The sequence below is a fragment of the Pogoniulus pusillus genome, chromosome 21 (assembly GCF_015220805.1).
Source record: "Pogoniulus pusillus isolate bPogPus1 chromosome 21, bPogPus1.pri, whole genome shotgun sequence".
In the NCBI taxonomy this organism is placed as follows: domain Eukaryota; kingdom Metazoa; phylum Chordata; class Aves; order Piciformes; family Lybiidae; genus Pogoniulus; species Pogoniulus pusillus.
The window spans coordinates 17994650-18011299 of NC_087284.1; the positions used below are offsets into that span (position 1 = coordinate 17994650).

The 16650-nt window shown below is 48.0% G+C and overlaps 1 protein-coding gene across 2 annotated transcripts in view; it reads right to left on the reverse strand.

Annotated features, from left to right (window-relative positions):
* The window catches only part of SLC22A23 (solute carrier family 22 member 23), a 98069-nt gene that overhangs the window by 9556 nt on the left and 71863 nt on the right, over nucleotides 1-16650 (reverse strand). Inside the window, exons 6-8 of one of the 2 annotated variants that reach the window (XM_064161114.1) lie at nucleotides 11896-11985; nucleotides 3693-3795; nucleotides 2354-2586 (exon numbers count right to left, since the gene is read on the reverse strand). In XM_064161114.1, the coding sequence (XP_064017184.1) occupies nucleotides 2354-2586; nucleotides 3693-3795; nucleotides 11896-11985 (426 nt within the window). The remainder of the gene's footprint in view (nucleotides 1-2353; nucleotides 2587-3692; nucleotides 3796-11895; nucleotides 11986-16650) is intronic. The other variant, XM_064161115.1, reaches the window with a different exon arrangement.

The following is a 16650-nucleotide window of genomic DNA, read 5'->3' on the forward strand; positions in this document are numbered from 1 at the left end:
AGAGCCCCGGAGTCACCACTGGGATTAACACAAAGGCCTCTTTATCCTTAACGAAGGGGGAGAAGAGAAACTGCCTTCCTGCTGAAGCCCTGAGGGAAAGGGCCAACAGAGGCTTTAGTCAGAGAGCAGAAGTTCAGCCATCAACAGCGTCCTCCTCAAAAGCTTGGGCTGGTAGTGCATGTGTCATGCCAACCAGCAGCTACCATGTGTGCTAGCCGTACAGGGATCCAGCAAGGGGAAGGGCAGAGGGCACAGCTCTGCCACTCACTTCCCAGGTGACATCTCGTGCTCCAGAGGAAAGGCCAAAGAGAGCAAGCCTGAAGGTCTGCTGTGGATTTGCTGCTGATGGAGAACACCCCTCTCCCTCTTCTCACTTTCCTCCTCAAATCCCGGGTTTGTTTGCTAAACACACCCCAGTTATGCTAAGCTAAAACACACAAGAGGTTGTAACAGATTTCACAACCAGCAGGAGCACTGCCTCCCTCCAAACACTGTCTATCCCTTCTGAGGAAGAAAGGGACCATGATTTAAAGATGGAGAAGACAAACTGCTCCAAATTTCAAGTCTGCCTTTCCCTCCTCTTCTCACAAAGGGAGTAGTGAAGGCAGAGCAGGGAAAGGCTGAGGTGCACACAACTACATCGAGAGAAGTCAATGTGGCAACTCAGCAGCGAGCACCTAGAGCCCATGCCGTTCCTTTAGGATTTTGAAGAGTCCTCCATGTGATGACAGAGGTTCCCTGTTTCTCTCCTGCACTCCCACAAACTGTGTTCACTGGAGGTTAACTTGGTAAACACTTCCAGGAGACATGGTCTGTAAACCTGGACAGCTCTGGCTGGCCTGGGGCTACCTTCAGCATGTGGAAATGTGGAATCTTTCCAGCCCTGACACAAAAAACTCTCTCATTAAAGACCTTAATTATTTCTAAACTTAGAGATGAAAAACAGCAGCAAGAAGTGCTCTGGTGTGCATCTCACAGCCAGTTTGCCCAAAGCACATCTCAACCTTCTTCCTTCCTCCTCGGGGTGAAGTTTCATGAGACAGAGGTCTAATGATTGGCAGCTGCAAGAGCAGCCAAGAACATTTGAGCTTTCTGCATCAACACCTCTCTGAGCCATCACACTCAGCTCCCTCAACCAACAGAAAATAAAGACAAGGGAATACAATTTCTGAACAGATGAAAATGTAGGTATCAGTTTTAAATTTACCACCTGCAAAAGCAGGACACTCCTTGCTTCTGGCAGAAACAATCTGTTTGAAAAGCTGGGTCACCTCATGAAGTTGTGTGTACACATTCACAGGGACTACACACACTTCCTCCCATGTTAAAAGTAGAGCCTCCCAGCTGCATATTTCCATGCTATCTCTATGATACTCATATGTACAAGATGCTCTGAGCAGGCAGAGAACATCCACCTATTAACTTGGAATCACAGAATTGTCAAGGCTGAAAGGGATCTCAAGGATCATCTAGCTCCAACCTCCCTGCCTTGGGCAGGGACACCTCACACTAGGCTGGATGGGGCTTCTACCACCTCCCTAGGCAACCTGTTCCAGTGTCTCACCACCCTCATGGTGAAGAACTTCTTCCTAACATCCCATCTGAACCCACCCACTTCTAGTTTTGCTCCATTCCCCCTAGTCCTATCAGTACCTGACACCCTAAAAAGTCCCTCACCAGCTTTCTTGTAGGTTCCCTTCAGATACTGGAAGGCCACAATAAGGTCTCCTTGGAGCCTTCTCCTCTCCAGACTGAACAGCCCCAAATCTCTCAGCCTGTCTCCATAGGAGAGGTGCTCCAACCCTCTGATCATCCTTGTGGCCCCTCTCTGGACATGTTTCAGCATGTCCATATCTTTCTTGGAATAGGAGCTCCAGAACAAGATGCAGTAGTCCAGGTGGGGTCTCACCAGGGTAGAGGGGGAGAATCACCTCCCTCAACCTGCTGACCATGCCTCTCTTGATGGCAGCCCAGGATACAGTTATTCAGGCCAGGATATGGTTAAATCCTGTTTGTTTACAGGCTACTCAAGAAGCAGACTCAAATGGGAAAGTTTTCCCTTCCCAAGCCCTACCAGCTTTTCTAGAGGGTGTTTCACTGAAATAAAAGTGTTTTTTGTTTAAGTGACAGCCCCAAAGTTCAACACAGGGGCTCACCCAGAACACAATGCCTTCTGATAATGAACCCAAGACAAGGAGTGCTTGAGGAATCCTTCAATTGAATCCAGCTTCTTAAACTAAGCAAATAAAGGGCAGGTCAGAAACCTGAGTAAGGTAAAGGAAATGCTCACATTTCTTGGTTCCCTATTTGCATGCCAAATTTGTGGTCCTGTAAACTCTCATCTCCAACTTACAGTTGAGAAGGCCCAGCTGCAGAAGTGATGCCAGGGCTGTGAGGATCATGAAAAGCAGGAGTCCTCCTCTCCTTCCCAGAAATCCAACCACGGGGCACATGGCCAGGCAGGAGGCCAGCGCGATCCCAGCCATGGTGTAGTAGTCGGCATAGAAGTTGTGGGTAATTGCCATCTTTGCCTCGTGCCCCATCATGCTCTTTGCAAAGCAGTGGTGTATGCCATAACCTGTCAGCCTAGGAGGAGAGGAAAGGGCAAGAGGAAGCAATTGCTCCAGAGATGGTCACACACTGCAATGGAATTCACTCTCGGAACACACCATAGAATCAACCAGGTTGGAAGAGACCTCCAAGCTCATCCAGTCCAACCTAGCACCCAGCCCTATCCAGTCAACCAGACCATGGCACTAAGTGCCTCATCCAGGCTTTTCCTGAACATTAATGCAGGAAGAATTCCTTCTGCTACAGGAATGCAGGCTGTGGAGTGTCCTTCTCTGGAAAGATTCTAAACCTGCCTGGACACAATACTGGGCAAACCACTGTGGGTGACTCTGATTTAGCAGCGGGGTTGGACTAGACAATCTCCAGAGAGCCTTCCAAACCCCTCCATTCTGTGACTCTGTAAGTACAAAACCTAGTGCAAAAAGCCTCAAGCTACGGCAGGGGAAATTTAGGCTGGAGGTGAGGAGAAAGTTCTTCACTGAGAGAGTCATTGGACACTGGAATGGGCTGCCCGGGGAGGTGGTGGAGTCGCCGTCCCTGGAGCTGTTCAAGGCAGGATTGGACGTGGCACTTGGTGCCATGGTCTAGCCTTGAGCTCTGTGGTAAAGGGTTGGACTTGATGATCTATGAGGTCTCTTCCAACCTTGGTGATACTGTGAAGACTCAGCTCAGACTTCCAGATGCTACTGTAAAAGTAAGCAGTGATCAGAAGCCGCCCAGCATGGTCAGCATTTGCTTAAGACAGCAGGCCTTTACTGACAAGCAGCACCTTCTTCTGCCACACACACAAATTGGATGTGAACACCTCCAATGTGTGCTCCTGTGGCACGAATTATTCCAAAACTCCCACCCAAGATGCCAGCAGCAGGACACCTGCATGGACATGGCCACACGAGACCACTGGTGGTGGTGATGCGCTTGCAGCGTGACGCCCGAGAAGACACATGGTGCTGCCACCTGAAACAGCCAAGTTCCTGCATGTTTGCTACCACAGAAGTCATTCCCTGCAGCAACAGCTGGTGTTTTTCCTGAGTAATTTATCAGTGACACTAGTGAAGGGTCCCACACACAGAAACTGCTCCCAGTTAACCAACCACTCACGTACTCCAGGTGGGACTTACGAGTTCACACAGAGCACCACAATGTTCTTCCACAGGTTCCTGGTTCCCACCACTTTGACAATGCAGACTTTCTTCGGTCTCCTTGCGATCTCCTTTTCCAGTTCTGAAAAAAAACAACAAACACAACCCCAAACCCAAATTATTCTTCCACTGGGGAGAGCCAGGTGGAGAAGCTTGGCTTTGTGAACTACTGATATTCTGAAGGAACAGACAGCACAGAGCACAGCACCATCGCTTCCAACAAAACCGCTAAACAACCTGCCCCGAGGTCCACCTCACATTCCTTTTAATCTTCTTGGGGCTGAAGAATTGCCCAAGAACTCCTTCACACCCCAAACTTTCTCCCAGCTTAAAAACATGGGGGCAGTACAGAGGTGGAATCCAGCAAGCATGGTACAAAATTACCTGAAGAACTTCAGGATTGAGTTAATTTTTAACCTGCTCCATGACCGCTTAGGCATTACAAGAATCTGAAATGCCATGGAAGAGACTGGGGCTCAAAGTTGTTTTTTGTGGGTATCTCTTCAGGTTTGATCAAAGGCAGGTTTAAGAAGTAGCCAGGACAATACACCTCTTCCTCTTCCCCTTCCATTTCCAATGTTTAAAATTGTTCAGAGGGATGTCCTAAACAGAAAACAAATGCTTAAAGGAAACGAGTGCACTAAGAAAAGTCTGACCAACAGGTTGAAGGAAGTTCTCCTCGCTCTCTACTCTGCTCCAGTGAGGCCACATCTGGAGTATTGTGGCCAGTTCTGGGTTCTCCAGTTCAAGAGAGACTGGGAAGTACTAGAGAGAGTCCAGTGGATGCTACAAAGATGCTGAGCATCTCTCCAAGGAGAAAAGACTGAGAGACCTGGGGCTGTTTAGCCTGCAGAAGAGCAGACCAAGAGGGTATCTTAGTGCTGATCAATAGCTAAAGGGTGGAGGGCAAGAGGATGAGGGAAGACTCTTTTCAGTGGTGCCCAGCAATAGGACAAGGATCAAAAGGTACAAACTGGAACCCAGGAGGTTCCATGTGAACAGAAGGAAACAGTTCTTGGTGTGAGGGTGCTGGAGCCTTGGAGCAGGCTGCCCAGAGAGTAATCTCTTCTCTGGAGAGATTCCAAACCTGTATGGACACTATGATCCTGGGCAAGCTGCTCTGGGTGACCCTGCTTTAGCAATGGGGTTGGACTGCTTCAGAGGGCCCTTTCAACCTCCACCATGCTGAGATTCTGTGAAAGAACAGCCCTTGGGCATCATCAGATGTGATGTCTTTGTGCTTCAGAACTCATCTCACCATATGCTTAAAGCACTGGGCAGCTACAAGATCGTTTCTCTATGCAACTCTCTAGCAAAACCTTACAGGTATTGCATTCTATATCATTGTTCCATGTGAACAACACCAAATGCCACTTTTTACTTCCCAAAGACCATTGGGTTAGAACTTGAAGAACACCAATAAAGCCAGTTTCCAAAATGCTGGACCAGTGAGCCAGCCAAAAGGACATCACATCTGGTAAAAACAGAAGAAGCTATAGCTCTAAAGAGTTATCACAGTGATGATGTGCTCCAGGAGTTCAGACTGGGGCAGGATTTTTGGGTAAAGACTGGTGTCACTGTTTTTGAGGCTGATTGGGCTGGGAAGCAGCAACATGAACCCACTGCAAGCCACTCCTGTGCTCCTTTCCTGCATACAGAATCAGCCTGGGTGTCCTCAGCTGTCCGCGCTGGCCTGCCCTGACCCCTGCTTCCCTCCACTGCATAACAACCTCTTTAAGACATGCAAGACAGGGTAAAATAAAAGCATGTCCCAACAGGTTGGGGAAAATGGAGAAGGGGTGAGAGAGGAATGAAATAAATCACCTGAATTTACAAACAAAGCAAAAGACACATTCGTCTGCTGCTGTTTGAACATCCTATCGCAAAAACAATAAATCAAAGAAACACTATTTATATGCAAATAGCTGAGCTATTCACTGATCACAGGGTACTCCTGGTCTTCTACCTAGAATAACAGCAGGGAACGCTGCTGAGAGCAGCAGCAAAGCAGATTTGACACCAGTGATCACCAGAATATTGCTGTGCTATTTTCCTTACGCCCCAATAACACCAATCATTCTCCTGGATCTGCATGGCACGAAGCTCACAGAAGCACAAAACCAGAGGTGGAGCAAAAGATGTTAGTGTTTGTGCTCCAGGAGCACTCAGCAAGCTCAGCAACAGATTGGGTTTCTAGCAAAAAAAATGAGACGTAAAAACAGGTCATAAAAGGAGATTTCTGTAGCAAGGTTTTGGAGAAGAGAAAATGGGGACAAAATAATTCATGAACAACTGAAGCAGATTGATAAAATGGACTTACAAAGCCTCTAACTCTGGGATTGCTCAGTCTGCTGAAGAGGAGACTGAAGGGAGACCTTCTTATTCTCTATGACTCCCTGAAAGCAGGTTGGAGCCAGGTGGGGGTCAGTCTCTTCTGCTTAGTAATAAGTGATGGGATGAGAGGAAATGGCACTTCAATGAGCAGGGTGGTGTTGGGATGATGGTTGGACTTTATGATCTTAAAGGTCTTTTCCAACCTTAATGATTCTGTGGTAATTGAGCCTGAGCCAAACCTTCTAAACTGAAAAATTCAAAGTGAGCACTAGAAGCAGCACAAGGGTTGGAACAGCTGTTGATGACTCCTCACTACTTCATCTGAAGGGCAACACTGAAAACCACCACTCGACCAACACATGCTGCACAGATTTCACATGGGCAGAAGGGCTCTCATTAAAAGGTGATTTTCTCAGTGCTGGGTAGTACCCAAAGGTTGGAGGGCAAGAGGATGGGCAAGACAGTAGTGACCAGTGACAGGGCAAGGGGCAACAGGGACAAAGTGTAAGCCAAGAAGTTCCACCTGAACAGGAGGAAAAACTGCTTTGCTGTGAGGGTGCAGGAGTCCTGAAGCAGGCTGCCCAGAGATTCCAAACCTGCCAGCACACTGTGATACTGGGCAACTCGCTGTGGGTGACTCTGGCTTTAGCAGGGGGACTGGACTAGATGATCCCCAGAAGTCCCTTCCAACCCCCACCATGCTGACATTCCATGTTTTGTTCTTAGACTGTTCAATATTGACCAGATCAATCTTTACAAAACAGCTCTCCTTAGTGTTTTGCACTCTTCTGCCTTCGAGTCTGTACTTGGCCAATGGCTTATATGGACTGACATCCTCCCTGCCACAGCTGCAGTAAGAAGCACATACAAGGGGCTCTCACACCTTCTCTGCCCTGCCTCATGCAGCAGTGTCCATCCAGTAGACTCTTGTTTCAGCCCTGGTAGGGCTTACACTCCATGGATACAGAGCACTGTTACAGGAAAATGGCCCAAAACTGATTCCAGATGCAGCTGCATCCCAAGCAATTAAAGAGGAGAGAGTGGGAGAGGAAGAAAGGGAGAGGGACAGAAAAGGGTTGGAAAGAAAACAAAATGAAACAAAAAAAACAAACAACCCCCCCACTCACCCAACCAAACAACAAAAAAGAAAAGAAAAAGGAAAAAAAGAAAAAAGGGGGGAAAAAAAGCGGGGGGAAGGGAAAAAAGGGAGGGGGAAAAAGGGAGGGGGGGAAAAGGGAGGGGGGAAAAGGGAGGGGGGAAAAGGGAGGGGGGGAAAAGGGAGGGGGGAAAAGGGAGGGGGGAAAAGGGGAGGGGGAAAAAGGGAGGGGGGAAAAGGGAGGGGGGAAAAGGGAGGGGGAAAAAGGGAGGGGGAAAAAGGGAGGGGGAAAAAGGGAGGGGGAAAAAGGGAGGGGGAAAAAGGGAGGGGGAAAAAGGGAGGGGGAAAAAGGGAGGGGGAAAAAGGGAGGGGGAAAAAGGGAGGGGGAAAAAGGGAGGGGGAAAAAGGGAGGGGGAAAAAGGGAGGGGGAAAAAGGGAGGGGGAAAAAGGGAGGGGGAAAAAGGGAGGGGGAAAAAGGGAGGGGGAAAAAGGGAGGGGGAAAAAGGGAGGGGGAAAAAGGGAGGGGGAAAAAGGGAGGGGGAAAAAGGGAGGGGGAAAAAGGGAGGGGGAAAAAGGGAGGGGAGAAGGGGAGGGGGAAAATGAAAAAAAAAAGTAAAAAAGAACGGGGAAAAAGTAAAAAAGAAAAAAGGGAAAAAAGAAAAAGAAGGGGGAAAGGGGGGGAAAGGAGGGAAGAAGGGGGGAAAGGAAAAAAAGAAAAAGAAGGGGAAAAGGGAAAAAAAGAAGAAAAAAAAAAAGAAGGAAAGAGAGAAAAGGAAAGGAAAAAGAGAGGGGAAAAAAAGAAAAGAATCTGGCCTCAAACCTCACACCAAAGAATACAAACAGCACCTGAGTCTTTACTGAAAGCCTTTTGGCTCCACCAGCTGTTTACTTCTCTATCCCTTTATGATGTGTTAAAACTCCCAACCTAAGTCCCCTCCAGCAGATGACTCCTCCAAGTCCCCAGCATCACCTCTCTTTCTGACACCTTTCTCCCTGCTTTATTTCTCTATATAACAACAAGATATTCCCTCCCCAATCCCATCCTGCAGCAAAATCAATCACTTACAATAATGAAAATCTCATTCAGAAAGCAAGAAATGATGTGACTTGCAAAACATCAGCAGCCACAGCCTGCTCTCTTTGGAGGTAGCCTGCTGCCATGAGAGGACCTGTCCTGACTGTGACAGGCAACAGGAGAGTGGCAGTTCTTGGGCTCTTTGGCCTTCATAGGTCAAGCTTAAGCTTTTCAAAGAGAAGTCAAGCCAATGCCTATTAAAATGCCATGGAAGCAAACTGCTGCTCTCTCAGTTACTGGAGCAACGCCAGGAAAACTCCCCCTACCCCCACCTCACTCTTTGATTTTGCACTGAAGTCACCAGTTCAGAAGGAATTTGCATGAAACATTTCAGTTCTGCTTGATTTGCCAGAAGGGTGAATGTGGAAAACAAAACCCCACATTTTTATCCACTTACTCTCAGACCCAGTATGAGTTTTCCCATACTCTGGAGCCCACACACACTCCAGGGATTTGGTAGGAAGTCAGTAAGCTAACTCTTTGTATCTCAGTGGAAATCAAAACTATTCATTGGGAGACTTTCACAGCCTCATGGGGAGGGGAATCCCACCAGCTTCCAGCTCCCAACACTGCTGAGTTCTCGTGGGATCCTCTGTGTTCCAGGAGCGCAGCTTTCAAAACCAGAGTGTGCCTCTGAAGCCTTCACATGAAGCCACTCATCCCTGCACTGCTTGGCAAACACTTAACAGACAAAACTCCAACCCAGCAGCCAAGGAAGGATGTCCAAAATGACAATGATCCCTGTGGTGAGGGGCTTCTGCTGGATTTTCCTGGCTGCTAAATGATGCTGTCAGTTGCTCTTGGAACAAGAAAAGAGCAACGGAAGCCCAACACAAAGGGTCAATCAACCCCAGAGCATGACAGCTCTGTGGCAGGAGGTAGATCAGTCCAAAATGAACCTACTCTCAGCCATATTGAGGTCCTGGTAGGTGGGGTTATTTCTGCCTTCCAGAATCTGTCTCCATGAGCAACCTTTGTGCTTATTTATTTAGACTGTGGGTGACCAGCAACCTGATCTATGGCATTTTTGAACAGCCTTGCAGTAAAGGAAAGCTGAAGCCCAGCAAGTCACATACAGAAACTGTGAGGAGGGTAAAGAACTGATTGGCAGACAGCAATCAGAGACACAAACCCTATGATGAGAGGCTGAGGGAGCTGGGGCTGTTTAGCCTAGAGAAGAGGAGGCTCAGGGCAGAGCTCATTGCTGTCTACAACTACCTGAAAGGAGGTTGTAGCCAGGTGGGGGTTGGTCTCTTCTCCCAGGCACCCAGCAATAGAACAAGGGGACACAGTCTCAAGTTGTGCTGGGGGAGGTCTAGGCTGGATGTTAGGAGGAAGTTCTTCACAGAGAGACTGATTGGCATTGGAATGGGCTGCCTGGGGAGGTGTTGGAGTCACCATCCCTGGAGGTCTATCAAGCAAAGCCTGGCTGAGGCACTTAGTGCCATGGTCTAGTTGAGTGGCTAGGGCTGGGGGATAGGTTGGACTGGATGATCTTGGAGGTCTCTTCCAACCTGGTTGATTCTATGATTCTATGACACAAAAATTAAAAGCTTAAGGGGATGTCACGAGGTTAGTGGTGAGTGTCTCACCTTACAATAAAAAAAAACCCCACCCTCTCCCCAAACCCATCAAACCAAACCAAACACAAACAAAAAACCAAACAAAAATCCCCCCCAGCCAACCAAAAAAATTCCACTTTAATAACTTCACCAGGGAGCTCTGCAAAAACCACAGCAAAGTGCCAACAAAGTCTGCTGGTGACAAAGTGAGGCACTGTCACTGAAATGGGGTGTTGGAGGGAACTGACTGAGCTTGAGATCCACTTTGGCTGGCAAAAGCAAGTCAAAATGCAAAATATAAGCTAAGATACTAAGGACTAACAGGAAATGCTTCTGATGGGAGATAAGCTACACTACTTGAACAGAAGTCATAGAATCATACAATCAACCAGGTTGGAAGAGACCTCCAAGATCATCCAGTCCAACCTAGCACCCAGCCCTAGCCACTCAACTAGACCATGGCACTAAGTGCCTCATCCAGGCTTTGCTTGAACACCTCCAGGGATGGTGCCTCCACCACCTCCCTAGGCAGCCCATTCCAATGGGAAATCACTCTCTCTGTGAAGAACTTCCTAATATCCAGCCTATACCTACCCTGGCACAACTTGAGACTGTGTCCCCTTGTTCTATTGCTGGTTACCTGGGAGAAGAGGCCAGCCCCCACCTGGCTACAATGTCCCTTCAGGTAGTTGTAGACAGCAATGAGCTCTGCCCTGAGCCTCCTCTTCTCCAGGCTAAACAGGCCCAGCTCCCTCAACCTCTCCTCATAGGATTTGTGCTCCAGGCCCCTCACCAGCTTTGTTGCCCTTCTCTGGACATGTTCCAGCACCTCAACATCTCTCTTGAATCGAGGGGCCCAGAACTGGACACAGTACTCAAGGTGTGGTCTGACCACTGCTGAGTACAGGGGAAGAATAACCTCCCTTATCCTACTGGCCACACTGTTCCTGATGCAGGCCAGGATGCCATTGGCTCTCTTAAGTCACTATAAAGCAGCTTATTGTGTGGCCATGAGATATTTGCAACCCAGACAATGGACTACTGGTGCTCCTTTACAGCTGTGATCATCAGTATTTGAGACATTAAAGCTCTGACAACCCTATCGATAAGAGGAGAGGAGATAAAGGAAAGCTTCACCTCAGCAAAGCATCAGGACTGCTGCCTGCTCACAGAACATGAGCAAAGTGGAAGATATTTAAGACATAGTCACAGACAGGAGCCATTGGGAAGGGGGAAAGGGACAGACACCTACATTTGTACTGAATGCTAACCTATATCTGTATCGAATGCTAAAACACATTTCAGTACAACAGCAATTTGGAGCCTGGAATAGCCTCCAACCAAAGCAGGGGACATAAATACTAACAGAATCTAAAATGAAGTTCAACCCATTAGAGCAGCTGCATACCTCACTGGCTCTGATGGCAAAGGACTGGTAGCAATTACTTGGTTCAATCCTGTATTTCTAAGTACAGTCAAAAAAACAGAGAGGGAAAGACAGACCTATGGTTGCCATCACAATCTGTGATTGCTCATAGGCATTAGGATAGAGCACTTCATTAGGTGATCACACAGGTGATTCCCCTGGCACTGCAATTACCACTGCAGGCAGCAAACGGGCAGCTATTAACTATGTCTTTGCCTTTCTAAGTCAGTATCTGCTCCTCAAGCTTCCAAATCACAGGTCTCCTCAAGGACATGCCTACAGTGGTGCCATAATATTCAGGTGCTTCATCAATACCAACAAAATTATCTTCACCACCTTCTTGCAAGAGTAATGACCAAGATTGCTCCTGTTTTGCATGCAGGGAGATAAAATGCAGAGTGACTGTGAACAGAACGAGGAATAGCCTACAGCAAGACTCCTTGTAGGTGCTAGTATAAATGGTCTCAGCTTTCTACAGATCCAGCCCCAGAATTACGTGGCAGACTCTGAAGAAACTGTGATCAGTGGCAGCACTGAAAGAGCCTAATGCCAGGAGAATCTCCATCACTGCACAAGAGCATCCCTGGCAGACATGGGCAACGAGCACAGCTCTTCAGCAGGCATTCAGCTTCGTTTCCACAGGACTGTCCTCCTTTCTACTCCAACCCTCTGCCTCATTCACTACACACCTTCCAAATTCTGCAACAAATGAGGAACAGACAACAGCTTCATTCCCACAGCATCGTCCATCCTATGCACTGATTCGTCCATCCTATGCCCTGTGGAAAAAAATAGGCCACAATCATGTTATTAAAGGCTGTATCATCATGCCTTCATGCCAGGAGGCCAAGCAAGGGTTGCCCAGGCAACCTGGCTTCTTTCAGTTCCCAGAGTGTGACTTGTCAACGTTTGCACTCCTCTTAACATTAAAAAACCCAACCCAACACAAAGAAGACCTCAAATGGCATCGTGTGGAGCTGTACCTGGGCCATCGGAAGGTCCACGTGCATTGCTGCTATTTACTGCTAGAGCTTTGGAGGAAACCTTGCAGGCAGAGCTGGTGAGTTGGGCAGCACAGAGGGGTGAGGGACACATTTGAGGAGGGGATTTCACAACAAACAGAGTACTAAGACTGACTGTCCTTGGGCTTAACAGCTTGTTCTCAAGGGAGAGGGAAGCAAATGATCTGAGGGTGGAACACTTCTGCTGTAAGGACAGGCTGAGAGAGCTGGCTTTTTTCAGCCTGGAGAAGAGAAGGCTCCACGAAGACCTTCTTGTGGCCTCTCAGTACTGACAAGAAAGACAGGAACAGACTTTTTAGCAGGAGCTGTTGTGACAGGATGAGAGGTGATGGTTTTAAACTAAAAGAAGGAGATTTAGACTAGATTGAAGAAATGTTTTACTCTGAGGGTGGTAAGAACCTGGCCTTGGTTGCCCAGAGGGGTGGTAGAGGTCCCATCACCGGAGCCATTCCAGGTCAGGTTGTCTGTCCTGTCACAATAGGTCCTGCTAAAAGGTCCTCAGCTGTCTTATAACCCCCTTTAAGTACTGAAAGGCTGCAGTAAGGTCTCCCTGAACCCTTCTCTTCCCCTGGCTGAGCAGCCTCAACTCTCTCAGCCCTGAAAGAGTTGCAAAAACTCTCTCAATTCCTGCTCCAGGAGAACAGGACACCAGAAGCAGAAAGCCAGCCCTTCATGAAAGCTGACTTAACATAGAGGAGGGCAACAGAAACCACTAACTAGTTTTGTGTGAGATGAAAATCTCTGTGCCAAGCAGTCTCAAAGGACTATTCCTTTGTAAGACTTGGAGGCTGCCTTCAAGTAGCACCCTGAACTGTTCTAATTTCTCACATTGACCTGACTTCCCCCTGGGACTCACATGGGATATTTAAGTCTGGCACCATTAAACAAGCAAGAAACAGGATCTGGTAAAAGGAACACACTTGATTTGTACGTGGTAGCTATTTACCCAATAGAAGGAACAAACCCAAACCCAAGAAGAAAGCATGCAAGCACACAGACCCAAGCCTCAGGCTTAGGAAAAAACAGTAATACAGCAAGATGAAACTAGTTTATGGGGAAAAGTCATGGCAGCATGTTGCTTGGTAGCAAGAAAGGTGAATGTTAGGCTTTGGGCTTGTTTTCTTTCATGAAAAGGGAAGCCTCTGCACCCCACAGCTTCCCTAACTGCTACCCACACACATCTGCATGCACACTACTGGAGGCCTCCTTCTTTGCCACAACCTGTCCTTCCCATTCAAGATTTTGAATCTATTTGGATGCTCCATCTTTGCTGGCCACTTCTGTAATTTACATCAGTGTTGCTTCTCTGAGCTCAGAAGTGAACTGCTGGCTCATGTGGAGCTTCTCGTCCAGCAGCACCCCCAAGTCCCTCTCCTCAGGGCTGCTCTCCAGCCAGTCACTGCCCAGCCTGGATTTGTGCTTGGGACTGCCCCGATCCAGCTGCAGAACCTTGCACTTGGTCTTGTTGAACCTCATGAAGTTGGCTTGTGCCCACCTCTCCAGCCTGTCCAGGTCCCTCAGGATGATTCCCTTCCCTCCAGCATGTCTGCTGCACCACACAGCTTGGTGTGGTCAGCAAACTTGCTGAGGTTGCACTCAATGCCTCTGTCCTTGGCACTCGCAAAGATGTTGAACAAGGCTGGTCCCAGGACTGATCCCGGAGGGGTCACTTGGGAAAAAAGATGGATTCCTACTTGTCTCCAACCTCCTTTCAGGGAGTTGTAGAGTGCAATGCCTTCCCTGAGCCTCCTTTTCTCCAAGTTAACCTCAATTCTCTCAGTTGCTCCTCAGAAGAGAAGTTACCAAAATAATGTGCATCCTACCCAAACCAATGAAACCCATCTGCTGGGGTTTCCTAGATCAGGCAGGGATGTACAAGTCAAACCTTTCCTGCAGCTGAGAGCTGCCCTTGTATAGAGCTAATACAACCTGTGTCATTCTGAGAGGCTGCACAACAGAGCATGGGCTGTCCATATGCCCCAGGAGCAAATCTGACTGACCAGCCCCCCCTTAGTCCCCTTGCACAGCTCACTTTGCAGCTTCTCTGCCAACTTCTCAAGGTTGTCTTCCCTGAAGCTGCACTCTGTGTCCTAATGTTACCCCCCTCTTGTCCTAATGTTACCTCTCTTGCTCTCTTATTTCAAATCACTCAGCGCTGCCCAAACCCCAACACTCATCTAAACAGCACAACTGTAAAGGTGCTTCAACATCCCTTCCACTTCTCCTTCAAATAGATCTCCATGATCCATTGGCATTTATTTCACTCATGCCAGGGAAACAAAGCTGGGGAGGGGCCTGGAACACAAACCCTATGAGGAGAGGCTGAGGGAGCTGGGGTGTGCAGCCTGCAGAAGAGGAGGCTCAGGGCAGAGCTCATTGCTGTCTACAACTACCTGAAGGGAGGTTGTAGCCAGGTGGGGGTTGGTCTCTTCTGCCAGGCAACCAGCAATAGAACAAGGGAACACAGTCTCAAGTTGTGCTGGGGGAAGTCTAGGCTGGATGTTAGAAGGAAGTTCTTGCCAGAGAGAGTGATTGGCATTGGAATGGGCTGCCCAGGGAGGTGGTGGTGTTGCTGTCCCTGGAGGTGTTCAAGCAAAGCCTGGATGAGTCACTTAGTGCCATGGACTAGTTGAGTGGCTAGGGCTGGGTGCTAGGTTGGACTGGATGATCTTGGAGGTCTCTTCCAACCTGGTTGATTCTATGACTCTATGACTGCCCTACAACTGCACTGCAATGTGTTTGCTTCTTGCTCCAGACAGAAGAGACAGGAAAGCTCTCAGAGAAACTAGCAGTGAACAAACCTCTGCTGAGTTAACATTACGAAAATATTCCATTTGCTTCTGATTGAAGCAGACTTTTTTTTGGATAGTGTTTTGAAATATCTGTCAACAAAACTCCTCGAGCCTGCTTTACAAATGACACTTCAAGATTCAGCTGAATAAAAATCATTCCCTTGATGCAAAAGATGAATTGAAGCTTTTATTTCTAGGAGAGGGCAAAGTGTTGAGCCAACTGGTCCCATGTTGAGACTCAAAGCATTAAGATGATTTAACCAGGTCTAATTAGCACACTTTGATTTCTCAAGCATTAAAGAAGAAAATACCACCAGGTAAACTCAAAAATATCTTGATGGAGGCTTATTACTCCTGCCAAAAATCACAAGGAGCACCAATCACTCAAAAATAAAGCCACTTAGAGCTGTCATGGGGCAGCTGTCTTCTGGGTTTGCCACCAACTGTAGACACTGTGTGACACTTCTGGGACATGCCACTTGAAAAGGTCAGGCCAATGTTCATTTACAGCACTCTGGACTCACACCAACATCTCTTGTCTCATTTTAATCTGTTTGTTGTGCCTCATCTTTCCAGCTGAGCACTGCCAGTCAGCCACCTGTTCCAGTTTTCTCCAGATGTGGGTTATGACCACACTACTGAACCTCTCAGCTGCAGCTGCACCACTGGACCAGTCATTCAGTTGCTCTCTTAAGACACATCTGCCAGAAAGAGCACTGGCAAAACACTCCCACCCTATGGATTGATTCAAAACCAGCAGACAAGTCCTGCTTCATCTTATTTCTGCTTCCCTGTGGAGAAAACAGGCCTTAGAAAAGGTTAGGGACACTTTCCACTACGGGCAGCATAGCCAAAATAACCATTCAGCTCTTCAGGAATGGTGTGGTACTTCAGGAAGGAAAAGAAGCCTGTCAGCTGCTTCGGTCTCTCAGGGGTGACCTTATTGTTGTCTGCAGCTACTTGGGGGGAGGTTGTAGCCAGGAGGAGGTTGCTCTCTTCTCTCAGGTGGCCAGCACCAGAACAAGAGGACACAGCCTCAGGCTGTGCCAGGGGAGATTTAGGCTGGAGGTGAGGAGAAAGTTCTTCACTGAGAGAGTCATTGGACACTGGAATGGGCTGCCCGGGGAGGTGGTGGAGTCGCCGTCCCTGGAGCTGTTCAAGGCAGGATTGGACGTGGCACTTGGTGCCATGGTCTAGCCTTGAGCTCTGTGGTAAAGGGTTGGACTTGATGATCTGTGAGGTCTCTTCCAACCTTGGTGATTCTGTGATACTGTGGATTTGGCATTTTCTTCCCTCCCAGAAATACTTCACCCACCTGAAAGCTACTTCTTTTTAGTACAGGACCGATACGAGCTGCCAAAGTGGGTAACTACGGAACTGTTGTAGCTCTTGTAATGATCTGTTAGTAGGATACACTAATTTGACTGGTACATATGAGTAAAATTACAGTGGGGTTTCCAGCTGGAAGGATCAGCAAGTGAGCAGTTTATCATTTACATGTACTGGGAGTAATCGAATCACAGGAGGCTGTTAGGACAATGTAGAGAGAATAATAAGCAGCAACACAAAGGCTCCTGACTAGAGTAATGCAGTTTCCAGCCCTTTCAGGTGGTAAACAAAGAATAAAACA